The sequence below is a fragment of the Podarcis cretensis genome (genome assembly GCF_951804945.1).
Source record: "Podarcis cretensis genome assembly, chromosome: 3".
NCBI lineage: Eukaryota > Metazoa > Chordata > Lepidosauria > Squamata > Lacertidae > Podarcis > Podarcis cretensis.
In genome coordinates, this window is record NC_137172.1 from 115,276,238 (window position 1) to 115,298,865 (window position 22,628).

The following is a 22,628-nucleotide window of genomic DNA, read 5'->3' on the forward strand; positions in this document are numbered from 1 at the left end:
AAGAGTATGCTTAAAATTCTACAAGCAGGCTTAAGCAGTATGTGGACCGAGAACTCCCAGAAGTGCAAGCTGGATTTTGAAGAGGCAGAGGAACCAAAGACCAAATTGCAAACATGCGCTGGATTATGGAGAAACCTAGAGAGTTCCAGAAAGACATCTACTTCTGCTTCATTGACTATGCAAAAGCCTTTGACTGTATCAACCACAGCAAACTATGGCAGGTTCTTAAACAAATGGGAGTGCCTGATCACCTCATCTGTCTCCTGAGAAATCTCTATGTGGGACAAGAAGCTACAGTTAGAACTGGATGTAGAACAACTGATTGGTTCAAAATTGGGAAAGGAGTACAACAAGGCTGTATATTGTCTCGCTGCTTATTTAACTTATATGCAGAATTCATCATGTGAAAGGCTGGACTGGATGAATCCCAAGCCCGAATTAAGATTGCCGGAAGAAATATCAACAACCTCAGATATGCAGATGACACAGCCTCGATGGCAGAAAGTGAGGAGGAATTAAAGAACCTTTTAGTGAGGGTGAAAGAGGAGAGTGCAAAATATGGTCTGAAGCTCAACATCAAAAAAACAAAGATCATGGCCACTGGTCCCATCACCTACTGGCAAATAGAAGGGAAAGAAATGGAGGCAGTGAGAGATTTTACTTTCTTGGGCTCCATGATCACTGCAGATGGTGACAGCAGTCCAAAATTAAAAGATGCCTGCTTCTTGGGAGAAAAGCAATGACAAACCTAGACAGCATCTTAGAAAGCAGAGAAATCACCTTGCCGACAAAGGTCCATATTGTTAAAGCTATGGTTTTCCCAGTAGTGATGTATGGAAGTGAGAGCTAGACCATAAAGAAGGCTGATCGCCGAAGAATTGATGCTTTTGAATTATGGTGCTGGAGGAGACTCTTGAGAGTCCCATGGACTGCAAGAAGATCAAACGTATCCATTCTTAAGGAAATCAGCCCTGAGTGCTCACTGGAAGGACAGATCCTGAAGCTGAGGCTCCAGTACTTTGGCCACCTCATGAGAAGAGAAGACTCCCTGGAAAAGACCCTGATGTTGGGAAAGATTGAGGGCACAAGGAGAAGGGGACGACAGAGGACGAGATGGTTGGACAGTGTTCTCAAAGCTGCTAACATGAGTTTGACCAAACTGCGGGAGGCAGTGGAAGACAGGAGTGCCTGGCGTGCTCTGGTCCATAGGGTCACGAAGAGTTGGACACGACTAAATGACTAAACAGCAACAACAAACATATGGATTTGGGAATCGGTTGATTATTGAGCATACGAAGGTATTCTGCTGTTAAAAGTATTGCATTGAATGGGGTGTCCGTGCAAAAGAGAGGTGTAAATAAAGGAACTGAGGTGAGGAAGACAAACCACGCCTGTCCTTCAAGCGGGGGGGGGGGGGGAGAGCATACATGAGTCAGATGGACACATTAATGTTGCATCAGATATGGTTCGGTTTTGGTCTTCTGACAAGTTTCCTTCAGTTTAAATCCTGCACGTAAGGATGAGCCATTATCCTTTGCTCTACTTTCTCTTATCAGCTATTGCATTATCAAGTTCATAGCCCAAAACCTCTGGTAGAAATTGTGCAATGGCACTTATCATTATTCTGATTGCAATAAAAATATCCAAACAGCCATTTACCTCTGCCATTTCTCATTCCATACCTCAGTATTATTGTCATCCTAAGATTTAATGTTCTATCGAAATACAATTTTTAATATTTTTGATAGCTGGCAAGTTTGTGTCATTTTTCCAAATTCCTAATAATATCCTGAAAGGTAAAGGTAAAGGACCACTGGATGGTTAAATCCAGTCAAAGGTGACTATGGGATGCGGTGCTCATCTCGCTTTCAGGCTGAGGGAGCCAGCAACGGAACACCATGACAGAAACTAGAGCGCACGGAAACACTGTTTACCTTCCCGCCAGAGCGGTACCTATTTATCTACTTGCACTGGTGTGCTTTTGAACTGCTAGGTTGGCAGGAGCTGGGACAGAGCAATGGGAGCTCACCACTGTTGCGCAGATTTGAACCGCTGACCTTCAGATCGGCAAGCCCAAGAGGCTTAGTGGTTTAGACCACAGCGCCACCCACGTCCCTACAATATCCTGAATATTTAATAATAAAAGACCCTTGGATTGCATGTTCAACCTGTGCATTCATTTTCAGGCAAATTGTGATATTGGCTCTTCAGTTAGGATTTTAAAGCAGGAGAATGAAAACATTTGCTCTTATCCCCCAAGTACAAACTCTTCAGATTTCATAATTTCATAGCAATAAGGAAGCAGCTGGAATCCTGCAATTTGGAACACCCAGCAGGAGTGCTTACAACTAGGCAGAATACCAGTGGGGTTTAGGAGTCCCCCTGTGCGGTTTAGAGTGAGAGAAGAGGGCCTGTTGCACTGAAATCTACTTTGAATATGTTAAACCTACCGAAGAAGAGCAACGGTGCGGTGAAACATTTTCATCCAGATACCTCATCTCACTGTAATATTGTGATTTCTCTTTCTCATCTAGGATGTTCCTGTTAGAACTGTCTCCTAATTAATTACATTTTATTTCATTTGCCGTGTGCAGATACGATTGTGTCCTCCAGCTGCTGTGCAAGTTTAGACTACATTGTCACCTACCTCTTTAAGCACATAGCAAAAGAAGGCAAGAAACCTCTGAGATGTAGAGAGACTTCACAAGACGGGCAAAGATTACTGCACTTCATGCAGCAGAACTCAGAAGTATTGCAGCAGGTAAGCTCCGTAGCATTGTGCAGCTTTCCTCCATTTTTGTTATCGTTGTGAGCAAAGGTGTTCTCCTCTCCTCTCCTTCCTTTCTTTAAAAAAAAATAATATTTGTTTTTGCCTTTAACAATTATCATCACAAATAAATCATAATCATGTACACATAGGATTCTCTGAATCTCAGAACTTCCCTCCACTCCTCCATGGTTTCCAAAGTTATTCTTTTCCAAATGCATCATATAATGTTCTCCATATTTTCTTAACCCTCAGTTTCTCGCTACATTGCAAGTGGTTTTTTTTAGAATCCTGCCAATGTTTTTAATTGTTTACAGTGTTCTTTGAAGTAACATAAATTTCCCCCATTCTTTATTAAATTTATTATCCTCTTGATAGTAAACCTGTGGGATGTAAGAATCAGGTGCAGTCAAACACAACATTGCTAGAGTTGACATGAAGGTTGTCTCAGTCCTCCAGCCGGAACTTCCTGCATTCCAGGACTGAGATGAAACTTCCTATGTGTAACTTGAGATGGGTGTGGCCTCTCCTGAAGTGGAATAATCTAGAATCTACAGGCTGGCGACCATCTTTTCTCTTCTTGTCCCTCTTATCTCTATCGATGCCATCTTAACAACAGCACTACTAAAATTCACCCTTGGCTCCAGGCCAAGAGAAGAAAAGGGGGACTTTATCCCATAAGGAGATACAGTGGTGCCTCGCAAGACGAAATTAATCTGTTCCGTGAGGCTCTTCGTATAGCGGTTTTTCCGTCTTGCGAAGCAAGCCCATTGACAGCTTAGCGGATTAGCGCTATTAGCGGTTTAGCGGCTTTTAGCGGATCAGCTGATAAGCGGCTTATCAGCTGATAAGCGGCTTAGGGCTTAGGAAAAGGGGGGGGAAGGGGGAAAAACCCGCAGGAACTCGCAAGACATTTTCATCTTGCGAAGCAAGCCCATAGGGAAATTCGTTTTGCAAAGCGCCTCCAAAACGGAAAACCCTTTCGTCTAGCGGGTTTTCCGTCTTGCGAGACGTTCGTCTTGCGGGGCACCACTGTAGTCACCACATTTAAACATCAGAAGACTGCGTAGAGTCTTATTTTAAGATTAAACAGGGAAAATACCAGGAAATATTTACAGAGACTCTTAACGAGTCTGAGCAAGCTACCTGCTGTGCGTGTGTTTAAAAAACGGGGAATGTTAACTGTGCTGATTTTGTTGAACTCGTAAAGACAAGTTGGGATAGGATATCTTAGACAATATATCCTCCCCTGCATCCCTAAACATTCACACAAAATCTTCCTGGTCATTTTTGGCATAGTCCATCATCTTTGTCAGCCGTTCTTCTCTTGTAGGTACTTTGTCTGCCTTCCATCTTTGGGCAAATAACATCTGCAGTGCTGTTGTAGCTCCTCTTCTTTCTTATAAAGCAAGTTTACAAGGATACAGTGGTGCCTCGCAAGACAAAATTAATCCGTTCCGTGAGGCTCTTCGTATAGCGGTTTTTTCGTCTTGCGAAGCAAGCCCATTGACAGCTTAGCGGATTAGCGCTATTAGCGGTTTAGCGGCTTTTAGCGGATCAGCTGATAAGCGGCTTAGGGCTTAGGAAAAGGGGTGGGGGGAGGGAAAAAACCCCGCAGGAACTTGCAAGACATTTTTGTCTTGCAAAGCAAGCCCATAGGAAAATTCGTTTTGCAAAGCGCCTCCAAAACGGAAAACCCTTTCGTCTAGCGGGTTTTCCGTCTTGCGAGACGTTCGTCTTGCGGGGCACCACTGTAGTTCAGTTTATCAGTTAATAGATGAGACTTTTTAAAAAATTGCTGGTGTTTTTGTTTTGGAAGTTTAGAAAAAGCCTCTAGTGATACAGTAGTCATGGGGAGATCATGTTCTTAACTCCAGGCGCTGATGACCTCACTGTCAACAATCACAATAGTCTTCCTCATTGGCCCAGTATCAACTACCTTACAAATAAGTGGGTACCTTTGACCACTGTGGGAGATGCTGGGGTCATCTGCACACAAGAGACCTATTCCACCACAACCTCCTTTCGCACTGGATTTCCAGTGTCAGTGCATCTCTGCCGGAAAGCAAAAGGCACTATGCCAAAAACCCCATGTGACCAAGCAGCACGCATGTGAACTGATTTTATTATAGAAGTTCAGAAGCTTCTATAATGCACTAAGGGAGTCTTCAGTGGTTAAGTATTCAGGGAAGAAATCTTGGGGCCATTGTGGATAGCTCAGTGAAAAGCATTGCAACCTGGGATGCAACAACAGTGAAAAATATTAACTCATTATTGGAAAGTATTGGAAAGTTGGGGTTGAAAATAAGTTGACCTCTTTGTGGTACCTTTCCAAATGTGTGGCCAGATTTGGAATCCTGTATACAGTGGTGCCCCGCAAGACGAATGCCTCGCAAGATGAAAAACCCGCTAGACGAAAGGGTTTTCCGTTTTTCGAGGCGCTTCGCAAGACGAATTTCCCTATGGGCTTGCTTCACAAGACGAAAACGCCTTGCGAGTCTTGCGAGTTTTTTCCCTCCCCCCCTTTTTCTAAGCTGCTAATAGCCGCTAAGCCGCTAGTAGCGCTAATCCGCTAAGCCGCTAATAGGGATGCTTCGCAAAACGAAAAAACCGCTAGACGAAGAGACTCGCGGAACGGATTATTTTCGTCTTGTGAGGCACCACTGTACCAGTTTTCCTGAGCCTGATACTCTCGAGATGTTTCAGAATCTCAAGTTCTGTCATTCCCAGCCAGCATGGCCCAATGGTCTGGTACTATGGGAGTTTACAGCTTGATGTTGCTGACACACCTACGGCAGTCCTGGTTGACCTCTGAAATATAGGCAGTTTACCAAGAAATATAGTCTTGATCACTTGTTGGCATGCTGACCCTCTTAACTAGAGCACTTTTGGCTCCCAAGTAATCCATTTTGCCTTACATCCTGTTTAGTGAAACCATCTGGAGAGTTCTCCCTCCTTCTCCCAATCCAAATATCGTGGTGAATGCCTGGACAGGAATAGGTGTAGGTATCTCGATAAATGCTGATAAACTAAATCTCAACAGACAAGACTGAAGAATGTTCATAGATGGTATGATTGGGTAGTGAGTTAATATTTGGCCTGTTCTTGATGAAATTGCAGTTTCCCTTAAGAGAATTTGGTGGTGTTGTTTTTAGGTCTAGCCTTGCTTATACGCACCCAAATGAAGTCTGTAGGGTGGAAAACTTTCTGCCTTCAGTTGGTGTGCTAGCTGCAGCCTCTCCTTGATAACTAAAATCTTGCCACACTTATCCATGCCATGTTGATATCTCACATGTGGCTATACATTAGGCTGCCTGTATAAGAGTTTTCAGAAACTTCAGCAGGTTCAGTGACCAAGTTACTGATGGGAACCTGCTGTGCTGAATATGTTTTTGCTGGAACCAAAAGAACTTTGCTGGCTTCTAGTATGCTTTTGGATGCAGTTCAAAGTGCATTTTAGTGTATGAAGCCCTAAACAGCCTCAGGGCAACAATCTTCTCTTACATGCATGTGCCTGTTTGCTTAGATTATCAACTGAGGCCCTGATCCAGTTGCCTCCACCTTTGGAAGTTTCATGCAGGGCCCCTTTTTTGGAAAAAGCGTGGCAGCTTGACTTTGGAACTTCCTCCCTAAACATTTTTTGCCTAGTACCTACTTAAATGTCTTTTAGGTGTCTGGTGAAGGCTTTTTAATGTACTTGAGTCTTCAACATATATATTAATTGTACCAGCTTTTAGCAAGTACACTTATTCTTCTGACTTTTCTTTTTCCTTGTATATTAGATGGATTTTACTTAGTATATTAGTATTATATTTTGTATTAGTATTTAATATTTTATCTGAGTCACCTCAGAGATAAGCAGATGGAATACAGTAGTTCTAAATAAAAAAATAACTAGATGCTCATATGATATTCAACTAAGCAATTGATTGCCGTTTGTCTTTTCAAGGCAAATCGAGTAATAAAAATTTCATGATCTGAAGATGACACAGAGAGGTGTTGTGCTTCTGTTTCTATTATTATGGGATGCACTATTGTTGCAAGGAACCATGGATTTTGACAGTTTCATAGTCAGTTTTGTCTTTGGTGAATGATTTAATCCCAAATGGCAGACTGGTGGGCATTTTAAGAACAGATTGTTAACTAAATACCATGTAACTGCTTGGATTTATGGCTGTAATCAGGACAGAGTGACATCAGTGGAAGATCTTTAGTGACCTGGAGATTGTACTGATGGTTAGGCAACAGAAATGGTGGTTGCTACTTAAGTTTACAAGATTTATCATTGTTATTTATTGTTCCGATTACATTGGGTGATCTTTGTTTCCAAATAAAGGCAAATAAGGAACTGGTACACAGCATATTATTTAGGAATGTATTTGACTGGCATTATTATCGGCATGTGATTCATTGCCATCATTCCCTCTCACTACGACTTCCTGCAGAAGCCAATCCAAAGCAGAAATTGATTAGAACTTGGCGGTGTATTCAGTACTCACCTGTCACTGTGTACAGTAGTTCCTGCTCTATAAATACAACTGTAGGATCAGAAATAATAGCATACTGACCTCAAATCAGGATTTTCATACGTTTGCCTTCCTTATGACCTTAACGCCGTAGTTTGTGTTAATGACGCTTGGCAATCCTGAAATTTATATCCTATGAATAAGCAGTGATCTGTCTTTATTAGCTTCGCAGTTTGTCGAATACATTATAGTTCGTCTGAATGTAGGCTTTCAGGTACTCTTTTAAATATTAATGACTGGTCTCCAGTAGTCAGCATAAATATGATTTGCATTAGCACGAGTCATACCATATTGAGTGCTTCTGATGTCAACCATTCAGTGTTCTAATACCTGACATCATCTCCCGAGGTCACTACCAACTTTGACCTTTCTCCTTGTGCACAGTTTCTCCAGTCTCAGAAGCTCTTTTGAATTGATTTGAAATTTTGACTCTCCCCTTTATGAGGCAGTAAAATTGATAATTATTCAGATGGGAACTGAGTGCTGAGTGAAAAATCAATTCCACCCGCTCTCTGCTGCGTATAAAATTACTTCTGACTCTGCTGGTCTAAACGAATGGCCAAGGTAAAAGCAGCAGGCAGGGATAGTAGAAAGAGTTAGCTGGACGGAGCTAATAGCCTAAAGGGATGGCTTTTTGAGATGAGGGAGTGAGCCAGTTGGGGGCGGTTATCAGCAATGATGGGACTCATTGATTATATGTTTACATCAGGTTTCCATTGGGTTATAAATCAGCCCTGAATAGAAACAGAACCCAAGGACTTGAATCTTACCAGAGGGACAATGAATTAGATTATTCTCATTTTCACACTCAGATGAAAAGTGAGCCATTGATTATTCATCGGCAGGCCATTAAACCCTGGCTTTAGAGCTGATTTGACTATCATGGCGGCTAATGAACAAGACTGTTGCTTCACAACTAGAGGTTTCAGTTTTCTAGACAGCTGTGTCTTGTAAGTAATGCCTAACCCTATTAAAAGGAAGGGGGTTATTACAAATTGCTTAACAGTGCTAGAAAACTAGGCCCTAATGACTAATTGTACTGCGAGCTTAAAGAGGCTTGTCAGTTCTTTAAAGTGATGCAATGTAACAGAATATTTTCCCCTGTTCCTCTGTTCTGGCGGAAGCACCGATTATATTTTGTTTCTTTTAAAATAACGAAAGGAGCATCCGTAAATACGGGTGCATATCTGCACAAGCGTCAAATAGATAGGTAAAATAAAGTTCTCTTGTTCCTGAAGAAATGGAAATACATTTTAACCAGCTATAGCACGACAGTGGCTTTCCTGGATTAGACGACATTTAAGGTCCCTTCCAACATTCTGGTCCTGTTTAACGATAGATGCTGGTCCCATAGGATGAATGCCAGTTGATTCAAATCTAAGCAAACTGCTCCTTTATTCAGCTGGCATTGACCAGTTCCTATGCCATATCAACTATACCACCCAGGGGTGCCAACTTGAATAAAATATTCTTTTGGGGGGCCAAGTAAGCCCTGCTCTTCGTAATTGATCATATGACATGGTGCACAGACACAAGGCAAATGGCAGCCTAGAGTAAGGGGGGGGGCTACATGTCTTTTCTCGTGGCATAAAGAGCCAGAGGAAAGAGTGGTCTTATTCTTTAGAACCATGAGAACAATTTCAGCTGACCACCATAGCACTGCACTGCTGTTTTGCTGTCCTCCTGACTATGGGATATTAAAGAAGTAATAGATGAGGAGGATGTGCTGTGCTGGCAGCAGGGATATGAGAGAGGGAAGATTAGAGGATGAAAGAGCATTGTAAAACTATTCAGATTATTGTAAGCGTACGTATAACGTAGTAAAGCATGCCATCTGCTTATCTCCATCTGAAACCACATGCATATGTTAAGATTCAAATATATGTTGGCCCTGTGAGATAAAGGCCTCATAACTTCATAAAACATCTGAACACATAGCAAAGAGCAGGCTACCCAAGTGCTTCACTGCTTGGCTTGATTGGGTTATACAATAAACAGGACCTCTGCTAAAGCCTTGAGGGGTAGGAATAATAATATTGTGGAAATAGTCAGAGGCATTTAAAACATATAGTCTTATTAAGAGTATTAGAAGTTCAGTGAAAGGCATTTATTTAATTATGTCTCAGAATGAAAACTACTTCTGTGAGTGTATATCAGATAGTTAGACCTGGAGCAATGATCTTTAAGAGGTTTTAGCTCTCTCCGTTGCCTGATCTTGCCTGCTGAAGAAATGAAATAGAAATTTGTGTAGAATGCAAATGGAGTTGCCCTTGCTCACATAAGTGAAACTGCTTTAGAAATGTGGAATGTAAGAAGCCCAATTATGCATAATTTCTTTTTTTTTATTATATGATTGGGTGTTGTTTTATATTCCTAACCAGTATTACTTCTAAGCTTTAATACAGTCTTGTTCAACATAGTAAAATGCATCCTCTTTAAATATCCTTGTGCTTGCTTTTTCTTTTACTACAAATTACAAATGCAGCTATTCCGTCCTTGCTAAGATTAAACAAAGCCAACACCCTTCCCCAACTGTTTTTTTAAAGTGTTGCATTTAATTAACTAATGTTTGAATCGCATACATAAGCTGTAACTTAACAACTTGCTCCAACGTAAATAGAAGTTATGTTAATACGTTTTCTGCAGTTCATAAATCAATAGAAGTTTCCGTTCTTCAGTGCTGGTTATGTTGTTCATCCCAAAGTTAACCACAGCCCCTAGAGGGAATAGTCTGTCCTTCCTATGGGGAGCCCATGTGTAACTTGCAGTAGATATCCAGTGCTTTGACATACTTTGCGGTACGTTCTTCATATTTAAAATTCTGATTGCTTTTCTTGGTATTAAGCAGTGGGAGAAGCAGCAGCGTGCCTAGTAGTTTACAAAAGGATTTAAAATTAGCCTGCTTCACAGGAGGATCGGGGTAAAATACGCGATTAATAAAATGCCTTAATGTTTCACGCTAATGATTTTCACAATAAGTAAAAAAGCAAAAGTCTGATCACCCCTGTTTATGTTTGGATGAATGTTCTCAGCACTGTACAGCACGTTACCTTTTTGATTCTACCTTTTCAGGTGGCATCTCAGTCATTTTTATAGCAACTAGAATACTATGTGGACAATACTATAGCCTTACTATGAAGTGTGGGGTGGGGTGGCTATAACACAAGAAGAGGATTTGTTTAAACAAATGTGTGTGTGCCTTTTCTCTTTCTCAAGGGAGGGGAGTGTAACCCAGGAGAGGGAGGGAAAAAGCAACCGGAGGGGGCGATGCCCCCATCTCACTCTGTCAAAATTAAATGTACCCTCAGGCCCCAAACAATGGGCAACCACTCATATCTGGATTTAGGATTTTAGCATATTTTAAGGATATGATCCAATAAGCATCATAACTTTTTCTTAATTGAAAGAAATATAACAGCTGTAGACCAAATCAGCAGAGATGTGGGTGGTTAAGGAACAGGAAAATATACTTTATTGAATGAGCCAAAATTCAATCTCAAGGCCACTTATTGAACTATTGACATAAATTTAGGCATTTCAGCATTGATTGATAGTTTAATATAAATAATTTCATGAATTTGGGGGGAGGAACTGGATGTGCCTTAAAATATATTAACTTTTTATTCTGTCAGACGTATAATACATTTATTAATTACTCTGCCTTTGTGCTCGTGTAACTTTTATCAACAAAATAATTGCCTTCTCATCTTAAGGCAGAGTAATTCAATAAGCAAAAGAATATTTCATAATGGTGTGATGGTGTCAGCAGCCTTGATAAAAGCACAATGCAGGTATAATTCCACCTGTACAGAATGCTGTGCTTACAATGCTCTGTGTAAAATTATAGAATGGAGGAGGGGACCCCACTAAACCTTTCGTCCATCGTTTTGCATCTTGCATAACTTTTCAGCTTTTAATCCGAAGCTTGCTACTTTATAGTACTTCAAAGCAGTTGTACTTTAAGAGTGCGATCTGTTTGTAAAACAAAACAGTCAAATCGAGCAAGAATGACTTCCCTGATCACAAAGCTTGTTAAGCACTTAACAATACAGTGTGCTACTTTGGTGTGCATGGAAGTTTAGCTTTGTAAAGTAACAAGTATCGCCTAGTCCATGGATGGAGACAAAAAGGCTGCAATTTGGCTTTCAGAAAAAATTGCTAGAGGTGTTGACGGTAGAGGTGTACCCTAAGGCTAGGCAGCTGGTGTATATATGCTTTTTGTTTATCCGTTTCTGGTTTATGTACCCTTTAGGCCAGCAGATGAAACAATTGCTCCTACAGGGTCAGCTGCTGGTCAGAGGAAAAGTAAGAAAAGGCTTTGCGTTCAAACACGTCAGCCATCGTTTTAGCGCAGCTGGCACCTGCTACTGGTGCACAGCAGGAGGGTTAAAGGTCAAAGAGGCAGTTGTTCTAAACTCAGTGATGGCTTAAAGGGACTTGTAGATTAATCTGCTTTATTAACTTCCGTATATTAGATAACTATTGCAGTGAATGAAAGCATGTCTTTCTGAATAAGTACCATCACCTCTTTCCCTTTTAAATTGGCTTTTGAGTAATGAATATTAAATAGAATGCGTTTCAAGGGTAATTAAATGAAAACATTAGGATGCTGGTGTTTGCATCTTACTTGAAACTTTGTTGCATATTTATAAAGCATGGCTTACCTTTATATTTTGAGGGAAAACAAATAACTGGGATGTTCTGAATTACAAATGAAATCTCTCATGCTTACTGAACAATTGTAATTTTCTAGGCAAACCTCCTTTAAAACAGCATCAAACACGGAACAGTCTTTAAAAATATTTGTATCAGAATTTGCCCACTTCTTTGCAGTTGTCTGACTTTGTTACTTTGTGCTCCAGAAGTCGTACAAAATGTTTTGGTTATGTTTTCCGCATAAAACGGATGTTGCCAAATGGCAGAATGTAACCATTTGATTGAAAGCTGGCCTTGCCCTTCTTCCTATGTTTTACACAGGCTGCCTGCATTTTTCTTTTAGGATAAAATGAAATAGTAAGTGTTGCAGAAACATTTGCACATCTGTCTATTTGAATATCCCAGTGGTTGTAGGCGGAGCTTCTTGATATATCTCTGAATACGTGTTGCAGAGAAACGAACGACCATGGGGAAAGCTGTTGCCTGCATTCCTGGCCGCCTCTTATTGACTGCTGTTGAAAACACAGTGTTGAACTAGATCGGCCATTGGCATGATCCAATAGACCCCGTTCTAATGATGGGGTGGCAACTTGGGTGAGGGGGTCATGCATAGCCAAGTCGCTCAGTGTTCTTTATGACTGAATGGGGATTAAACTCAAATCCACCTAATCTGTCTAAACATTCTGGCCCAGCAATGGTTAGTTTTTGGCCTTTCAAATGTTGCTCAACTACACTCCCATCTTCCTTGAGCATTTATTATGCTGATTGGGTCTGATGAAGTACAATAAGATGGGGGGGGGCAGGTTAGCCAACCCAGTTGTAGGCACCATTCTGCACTGGTGACATCTCACATCAGATGTATGTAAACCGCCCTTCATTTGAGGGTTTAGGATATAAGCCCACAAAAATACATAATGTAGTAACAAACAAAAACAATGCTCTCCCCCCCCCCCCCCGGCCATCTTCAAATCTGGTTAAAATACACTTCTCAGTCAAGAATCAAAGTTCATTTATTTCCAGGTTTTAGGGGCATATCTTTTGTTCTATTTCCTGGTTCTTTTGAGCTCGCATGGCATCGACTTCATATTAATAATAATAATAATAATGTTTATTTATACCCCGCCCTCCCCAGCCAAGGCTGGGCTCAGGGCGGCTAACAAGCAATAAAAAAACTCAAGTTGAATGATTACAAACTTAAAAGCAAAATTAAAATACAACATTAAAATATTAAAATGTAGCCTCATCGCAGGAGGAGAAAGGAAAAGAAAAAAGAAAGAGAGGGAGGGAATCAAATTGGCTCCAAGCCAAAGGCCAGGCAGAACAACTCTGTCTTACAGGCCCTGTGGAAAGAAATCAGATCCTGCAGGGCCCTGGTCTCATGAGTCAGAGCGTCCCACCAGGCCGGGGCCAGTGTTGAAAAGGCCCTGGCTCTGGTTTAAGCCAATCTAACTTCCTTAGGGCCCGGGACCTCTAGGGTGTTGCTATTTATGGACCTTGAGGCTATCCGTGGGGCATACCGGGAGAGGCGGTCCCGTAGGTACAGGGGTCCTAGGCTGTAAAGGGCTTTAAAGGTCAAAAGCAGCACCTTAAATCTGACCCTGTACTCCACAGGGACCCAGTGCAGCTGGAAAAGCACTGGGTGAATATGCTCCCATGGCAGAGACCCCGTGAGGAGCCTCGCTGCAGCATTCTGCACCCGCTGGAGTTTCTGGGACAGCTTCAAGGGCAGCCCCGCATAGAGCGAATTACAGTAGTCAAGCCTGGAGGTGCCAAATTGTGGGTCCTGAGCTGGGTCCTCGACTTCTTTGAAAACAGCGATAATCTTTGGTGAAAATGCCTTCTCAAACACTTGGTTCCATAGATAATAGGTGTCTCTGCATGCAATTGAGTTGGCCCTTTTCTTACCTCAAATATTCTACTAGAGAAGAGGTCTCTGCTAGTTTATTATGGCTAGAGCTTTTGCGATTTGTGCTGCCATTTAAGCAGCACAAATAGTGCTCTTTAGTTGGTTAGTTATTGATGTACTCAGATTAATGCTGCCGACAGAAAACCAATTAACTTCTTTTTGGCATAAAGAGCAATATTCCAGTCTGTAATAAATATTCCAGTGAACATTGGTTAACCAGAGGAATCCAAAGAGACTGGTACAGAAGCAGTATTAAGTAGGAGAAGCAATATTCAAGGAAGTTGTTTTTAATAATGCCAGTATGTATCCTGCTACTTCTAGCTTTGATGGGTGGTGGTTGTGAGAAATTATATTAATTGAAAAAGACTCTTGATTACTTTTTATAATGCAGTAAGGGAAGACCTGTTGCCACTCAGTAATTCCAATCATTTGGAATAGCTACTGTTAGTATTCAATTTCCCACCCGTCATTTTATAAGAATGTGCTTTCAAATTATCATTTGTTCCAAATGCGAATAGTTGCAAGTAACAAATTGTTCCATAAAATTTAGGATCAGTTTGTGAACCACTTGAGAACAAAGAGGATTAAAGAAGTCTGTATACATATACAAGCTGTTCTAGCATGTCTCTTTAATGCTTTGCCAAACACACAATAAGCTGATCTTCTAGAAGAATTTGTGGTTCTCTATATCATAGAATCATAGAGTTGGAGGGGACCCTGAGGATCATCTAGTCCAAACCCATGCAATGCAGGAATATGCGGTTGTCCCATACGGGGCTCGAACCTGCAACCTTGACAGTATCTGCATCACACTCTAACCAACTGAACTATCCAGGTAGAAGTTGTGTTAGGCTAAGAGTCACACCTTTCTTTTCACCCAAGGCACTAACATTCTTTTGAACTTTCCCTTATAAACTTTGTTGTGTCTTTCAAAACCCTTTCTCTAAACATCAAGCCATTATTCTTGATAGTTCGTGACCAGTCTAATTTCTGTCCTTTTCATCTCTTCCTGGTCTGCACTGGAATGCAGGTTTTGGCAAACAATTGTGCAATACCGAGACACAGCATATAGATTTTGTGTACTTTGCCTATCATGATTTAAAGAGCAGTGTTGCTTTTTGTTGATACCCATTAGGGGTCAATGGAAAATAAACATCCTTTTTCAAAAAAAAAAAAGGGAAGTATTCTTCAACATGCTCTTCTACCACTTTCCCCCACCCCGTTTTGCAAAACTACCTTCTGGTTTCAGCATCTTGTGGAAGAGGAATGACTCTCAAAGCAGTGTCTGTTTGATCACCATAGAATAGAAAGGAAGATATTTTGCAATGATCAAGCCCTAGGAAGAAATGGCGCAGAGTTTATGTCCCAATGATTTAAGTGTAAAACAGACACCGAAGGTTCCAGCAACAGTTTAGGGCCAGATGTGGAGGGCTGGTAGGCTAAAAGCTAGCTTTGCAATCATAGACTCTTGCCAAGGCCATTGGTGAAGGAAGCATATGACACAGCTATTAAGAGGATCAGGCTGTCTGCGCCTTTCTTCTCTCAAGAGGCACTTGTAATGGATGCTATTTTCTCCCCTCATTAATCATGTGGTAGTGATTGTTCAAAGCGGAGCTGTTATCCAATCCCAATAGTGGAAATTTAGTGCAAATATGGTAACATGTGGAGCGTTTGTTCTACGAAGGGCCTGCGTTAGCATTGCCAAAAGGAGAAATATGTTTGATTAAGTGCTTAAAGAGCTCATCGTAATTTCCAAACGGTCCATACTGCAATATGATATACTCTAACTGGAAGGGACTCTTAACTCTAATGAGTTTGCTAGTTGAAGAATGCCAAGCTTCATCCAAATGAGCAACTCACAAATCCTCTTCTTTTTTTTTTTTTGTGAGAGATAAGTTATTCAAGCCTTGAGGAAGAAAAATCTGCACAACCAAAAGCCCAGATGGGAAGATACAAGGGTGTTTGAGTTTGAAAACATCTGTTGGGTGCATCACACACCCAAATATAAAGCAGCCTGGAAATGACACAGCATGCAATAGAGAGCTGACAAGGAATTCAATGTAGACAAGAACAAGAGATGCCTCTTCTGATTATGTTTCTGCTTGTAAGTGCAGCATGTCAGCCACACACCACCTATTTAACCTGCAGGAAAATAAATCTATAGCAACCCAAACTGTTGTGCTAACGGTGCAGCCATTTTGATGTTAACAAAGCCTCTCCTCCTTCCGGAGGGCAGGGGTTGTGAGCGGGACCAGATCCTCGCGTCATGCAGGGGGCGTTCTGCCCCCTGCCCTGCCATCATCGCTGGCGCGCCACACCTCCCAGCTGGGCACCCAATCGGGAGACACTGCGGGGGCATGGTTTAGCCGCTCAAATGCGGCCACGGCGGTTAGGCATTGGAATGTGTTGTTGGTGTATGGAAGGGCAAGGTGTGGCCATCGCCTACCCCTTCACTTACGGGTATTCCGTTAAAGGAATCTGGCGGTCGTGGATCCTGTCTGATGCCCTGTGTGGCAGGGGGCCATGACATGACCCCCGGTGGCATCAGGGGAGACCATATAGTTGTATTGGCATCAACAGGCTCCCCCTACTGGTGGTTAACCCCTCGTCAGACTCACCCCTCTCCGAGTGGGTGGAGTAAAATTTGCTCTTGTCCAATGCCTAAGCCAATACCTTCTCACGTGCTGTAATCAATAAAGTTGTGGCCTTTTCTAGCCCATTAACCTAATATACTGTGTCCACGTGTCTTTATTAACCCAAAGCGGGGGACGGGTACTCGAATCACAACTGGACCTTCCATCTCCCTGTTTTACGAGTGAACCGGGCAGACACATGAGCCACAAACATGGCTGCTGTTGTCGCATCCAGCTGGACTGCACATCAGATGCATTGCCCTTCACCGGTACTTGCTTTTAATAGCATTGATGTCAACTTATTGGAAATCTGCAAATCAAACTGAAAGTGCTTAAAATTGATATTTTGAATCAACATTGTTTTTAGAGTGCGGCATTAGACTGGCACATTTGCAGTCAAGCTGCTTCCTGTCTTCCCATTACTGTTGTATTTACTTTCAGATAAAACGTAGACATCAACTTTATTATCTTGTCAGCAGTTTGGAAGGCATTTTGCCAGTTGTCAAAAGTTTCAGCAGTAAACCGTAAGATAGAATGAGATACTAGCTTTTTAATTGGTGTGGAACTGTTATTACATGATGTTAATAGATACCGCAGGTGTAAGAAACGCTTGAGCTCTTATTCAAAATGTCTTCCTAAATAAAGAAAGAAACACCTGGGAAACTGCATTTGTTTTTTCCCTTCAGCAGGGTCACTTCCTGTGGTTAAACTGTGCCATTCATAATGTATTTTGGGTTGTCTTAACTTAATTTCCACAAACTTGATATGAAGGTGAGAGCTTTCGTTCTTGGTTTCCCAAGATTCACAGGATGGGGATTTCAAGTTACGCTACCACTTTGAAAAGTGATTGAGTATATAGAAGGGGTATTGCCCGTGTTGCAATCTAAAATTCCATTCCATCTGTGATGCCTTTGTCCACAAATACAACTGAATAGGTGGCCCAGCAATGACAACAAATAGGTCGTAAGACATAAGAAACATTCTCCAAGAACTAAAATTACTTAAAAAATAATCACATACAGATTCCATGTGTACATTATCAAATCCATCTAGCCCAGTGTTTTTCAACCTTTCTTACCCATTGCCCCATTTTAGCTAACATAAAAATCCCATGCCTCCCCAGCTGTCCTAGTTATGTTACAGTGGTACCTCGGGTTACATACGCTTCAGGTTACAGACTCCGCTAACCCAGAAATAGTGCTTCAGGTTAAGATCTTTGCTTCAGGATGAGAACGGAAATCATGCTCCGACGGCACGGCAGCAACAGGAGGCCCCATTAGCTAAAGTGGTGCTTCAGGTTAAGAACGGTTTCAGGTTAAATACAGACCTCCAGAACGAATTAAGTACTTAACCCGAGGTACCACTGTATTTGAATTTTCAAATGGATTGAAATTTTATGACTTAATTTTATACTTCTTTTGTACTTTTTCTTTTCTTTTTTTACACTCATCCCACTCCCCCCAGATCTTCCCAGCTTTGGAAACACTACTCTAGCCCATTATTTTCTGCTGCGACAGGCATCAGCTTTCCAAAGCCTAGGGCAAGATGAATCTTCCGCAACCGTGCTATCTGAGATCCTTCTTTAAAAAAAAACAAAACCTGGAGTAGCCAGGGTTTTGAACTTCGACCTGTATGCAAAGCATTTGCATATTTTGTGATTTTTCCTGACTTTACTCAGATTGCTAGATCTTCTTTTACAGCCTTGGTTGGAAGGCGGAGAGTTTTAGAAGGCTGCATTCATCGTGAGAATTTGTCACTCTTCATTACATGAATTGTGCACATCAGAGCACATTGCACTGTTTCCTACTTTTCCTCGTATGCACAAAACTCAGTTTGTGAGAGGCCTCGCTCATTCCTTGCACACTTGAAAATGGTTATGAGGTAGAACTTAGGACTGATCATGGAATTTACAGTGGTACCTCGGGTTACAGACGCTTCAGGTTACAGACGCTTCAGGTTACAGACTCCACTAACCCAGAAATAGTACCTCGGGTTAAGAACTTTGCTTCAGGATGAGAACAGAAATCATGCTCCGGCACGGCGGCAGCAGGAGGCCCCATTAGCTAAAGTGGTGGTTCAGGTTAAGAACAGTTTCAGGTTAAGTACGGACCTCCAGAACGAATTAAGTTCTTAACCATAGGTACCACTGTATAGCTATGTCCTGAACGTGCACATCACCTTTAATTTTTCACAAATCTTTATGTCTCTCTACAGTGTGTTTTGCATGGTTCCTTTCACCTTTGTTGAAGGTTACAAATTTTACTCTCAGTCTAGATTAAATTATTGTGGCCCAATCCAGCTTCCTGTGGGTCCTCTCTATGAATTCCAGTGAGGAGCTCCTCATGTGGATGTGTTGGCTCAGTGAGCTTTGGGTTTATGCACATGGGGACACATGGGAGCCGCACATAGTACAACGCCTATTTACAGTTCCTCTTTCAGCTAGCATTATGCACACACAGCTCTGCTGGACTAGGTGATAATTTTTGTTTTAAATTTATTCTGCTGCTGTTAAGCTGATGTACGGAACTTCTGCGCAGTTGTAAAAAGACATGGCATTTAGGAGATTGCATACCCCTGCATTGAACTGAGTTATGAAACCACCCAGGGGAGATATTTATATAAGTGCTGTGAAGACCTTGATTTAAAAACAGCAATTTGATAATGTTAAACTGAAATAATTGTAATTTAATTGTAATATAAAGTATAAGATTAATATACTGCAATAGAAGCCCCATTTGATTTCTGTTTGTTTGGTTGCAGTATGGAGGGAATTGCTATGTTTTATTTGCATATCTTATGTTTTCCGCTAATGACTTTTAGCTTTTTCTTTCATTGTATCATATTGCTCAGGTGTAAGTTTATTTTACTAGAAATGTTGGAGGAAGTGTCTTTTTTCTGGAACCACTGTCAGTTCAGAGAGCAAGCGTTATCTCTGGATCATGCATGTGTAATGAGAACAGGCAATAAATTCAAATGTTCTTTTTCTTTCAAGCTTTCCCCACTTGTGAGTTGTTCAAAAGCCCTTTATCATTGTTGCATTCCTTTGAATGTGTTGGTATCCTTTTATAAAATATTGTGTTCAAAACTAGATATGACAAACATGGTTTCCTCTCCTTCTGAGGCCTAACCTCCCACATCCTACATACAATACTTCGGAAAGCAAACTAAAACAGGCTTTATTTCCTTTCCCCGTGTCCCAATGCTGATTCATATGTTCAATGTTCCATGCTAACTCTTCTTATATCAGAACTTCACCTCGTGGCCCAGTGTAGAGCCAGATGGCAGATTAGTTGGACTCGATGGCCCTTGTGGTCTCTTCCAACTCTATGATTCTATGATTCTATAATCAAAATGTAAATGTTAAAAATAACCCTCCTTACATAACCCTTACATTTACAAAATGTAAATGTTAAAAATAACCCTCCTTCCTAAAAGCACAAAAATGGGGTGTGTTTTTTTACATTTGACTTTATTGACTGTTGTTTCATCCAAGATAGTGTCCCACTTTGTTTCAGGGTTGTTTTAAACTGTATTCATCTCCTCTCCATTGATTGCTATTCTTTCTAAGATTGTAACATCTGTATTTTTCAGTCACTGCATCACCAATATCAGCAGACCTCACTCTCTGCTTTGGGTACAGCTTTCCAACCAGTTCTGTAACCACCTGGCTTAGGCCCAACTCTCACCAAATGCGCCTAGCTTTAAATATTTGCTGTTTAAATATGATCCTGCCTACTTAATGACACACAGAATCTGTGCCACCAAGACCACCAGCCAGCAACATTGCGTTCAGCTTCTAACAAAGAGCACTATGGTTTAATTCCCCAAAACAAATCTTGTACATTATCCTCTCCGCCTCTCCTAGGTATACTGCAGTTTCTGTGAACCCATGCTCTTATTGCATCAGACCATTGCAGAGATGGAAAGCACAGGCAAAACTAGATGTCTGTGTGCATGTTGTACCAGGTATTCATGCAGAACCATTTTGTATTTGCAAGTTATTTGGCAAGAGTTGGTACCTAATGCTGCAGACACTGGATGTTCTGCTCAGAAAGCAGTTGTGGGACCTAAACCAAATAATTAAACCCAGAATTGTCTTCTCTAACTGGCATCAAGGAGACCAGGGTTCTTTTTTGACATCCGCTGTCAGAGATTTTTTAAAGTGAAACAGTCATGGGCCCTTGGGCCTGCAAAGCAGACGCTCTACTTCAGTCGGCCAGCTTCTGAAGTCCAGTAATTTTGATATCATGTACAGATTCTTTTAGTTTCCCATGGAACAGCATTGTGATGGTCGTGGTGTTTAGGACAGCCTTTCTCTTTTTCTTTTCAAAATTTTTTATTAGTTTTCCAAATTTATAACAAATATAACACACACAAAATAACAAAACATATTGAAAAGAAGGACAAACCAAACATTAAAATAAATAAATGTTACTATTAAAAATCTAATTTGATTTCCATTGTTAAGTGACTTCCTCGAATCCTCCCTGAGTTTCATTAAATCACATTGTAGCAATTTTCCAATATCAACTTTCTAATAAAATTAACTTATTCAAATTACTATCTTCCTTCCTTTTCATAATATTCTCAATCCATAGTATTATACAATTCAACATACTTTAATCCTAGTCCAATTTGGTACTTGCAAGTATTTCCACTTATGTTATATAATATTTAGCTAAATATTCCTTAAATTTCTTCCAATCTTCTTGATGTTCCTCCTCTTTCTGATCGTGGATTCTTCCAGTAAGGTCAGCCAGCTCCAAAAACTCCAACGTCTTCATCTGCCAATCTTCCAGTGTTGGTATTTCTTGTGATTTCCAATTTTTGGCTAGTAAAATTCTCGCTGCAGTTGTGGCATACAAAAACAATCTAACGTCTTTTGGGGGCAATTCCATTCCTATTATTCCAAGTAGACAGGCTTCTGCTTTCTTGATAAATGTATATTTCAACATTTTTTTCAGTTCATGATATATCTTTTCCCAGAAGTCTGTCACCTTAGGACACGTCCACCACATGTGGGAAAAGGTACCTTCTTTTTCTTAGGACAGCCTTTCTCAACCTTGACTCCTCAGATGTTGTTGGACTACAACTCCCATCATCCCTGACCACTGGCTGTGCTAATTAGGGATGATGGGAGTTGTAGTCCAACCCAAAGCTGAGAAAGGCCTAGTTTAGGAGGATGTGTGCATGAATAGCTAGATTTCTAGCCCATTTTGAATCATCTTTTTAACCCGTATGCCTGAGTAATAGTCATCCATGTGTGCTGACAACAATGAAAGGAGGCCTAGGTTGTACTCCCCATTACACTACTAGTGATGAAGCTTTGACAATGTCCTTGTTCTGAGTAATTTGCAGGGCTTGGATAACCTCTTTCATTTAGTGAAACAAGTTGTTTGACTTTTTCTTGGGCAGTTATTACAATATGGCTTGCAGTGTATGTCAGGTCACGGGGGACTCACCTCACTGCTACTCATTGGTTTTGAAAAAATAATAGAAGGATTTTCCTTCTGTTTGATGCTGGGATGAGGATTTTTTTAGTTATTTTGTTACAGCAATGGACTACTTTTTCCTCACCAAATTTTACAAATGTTGAACTCTAAAACTACTTGGGCACTACCTGATGTTTGTGTTCTGGACGCTATAAACTATGAAATGTCTTGTTTACTTTGGTTTTTTCACTATCTATAAAGCTCACGATAGTGTGTCCCAAAACAAAATTTGTTCATTCTCAGAAGAGGCCAGGAAGCTCTCTGCAACATCTCAATTATCTGAAGGCCAGCATAAATTCCTTCCATCTCACTACAGAAATCTGCTTTTGGAAATACAGCTCTGTGGCTTTGCATCCTCAATAATGGCACACTTGAATTTCATTCGTATCCTGTATTTTCAATTTAGCGTTCTACCACTATGTAAATTTCTCTTTGTGTTCCTTCTCCTTTCTCCTTTATAATATCCATTGTTTTATTTCATTCCTTACCTTATTGGTGGAATTGAAATTTTTAATAAATAAATAAAACCCTCTGCTGCCCCAGAGGGCAGAACTAGATCTAATTATCTTTAATTACAGCAGGATAGGTTTTAGTTGAACACCTGGAGACATTTCTTGATAAGAAGATCAGTTTGTGGAAGCTAAGGCT

General features: G+C 41.0%; 1 protein-coding gene across 5 annotated transcripts in view; it reads left to right on the forward strand.

Annotated features, from left to right (window-relative positions):
* The window catches only part of RANBP17 (RAN binding protein 17), a 192,397-nt gene that overhangs the window by 160,181 nt on the left and 9,588 nt on the right, over window positions 1-22,628 (forward strand). For all 5 annotated transcript variants that reach the window (XM_079969728.1, XM_079969727.1, XM_079969724.1 and 2 more), the window contains exon 25: window positions 2,595-2,761. In XM_079969728.1, coding sequence (XP_079825854.1) covers window positions 2,595-2,761 — 167 coding nt within the window. The remainder of the gene's footprint in view (window positions 1-2,594; window positions 2,762-22,628) is intronic.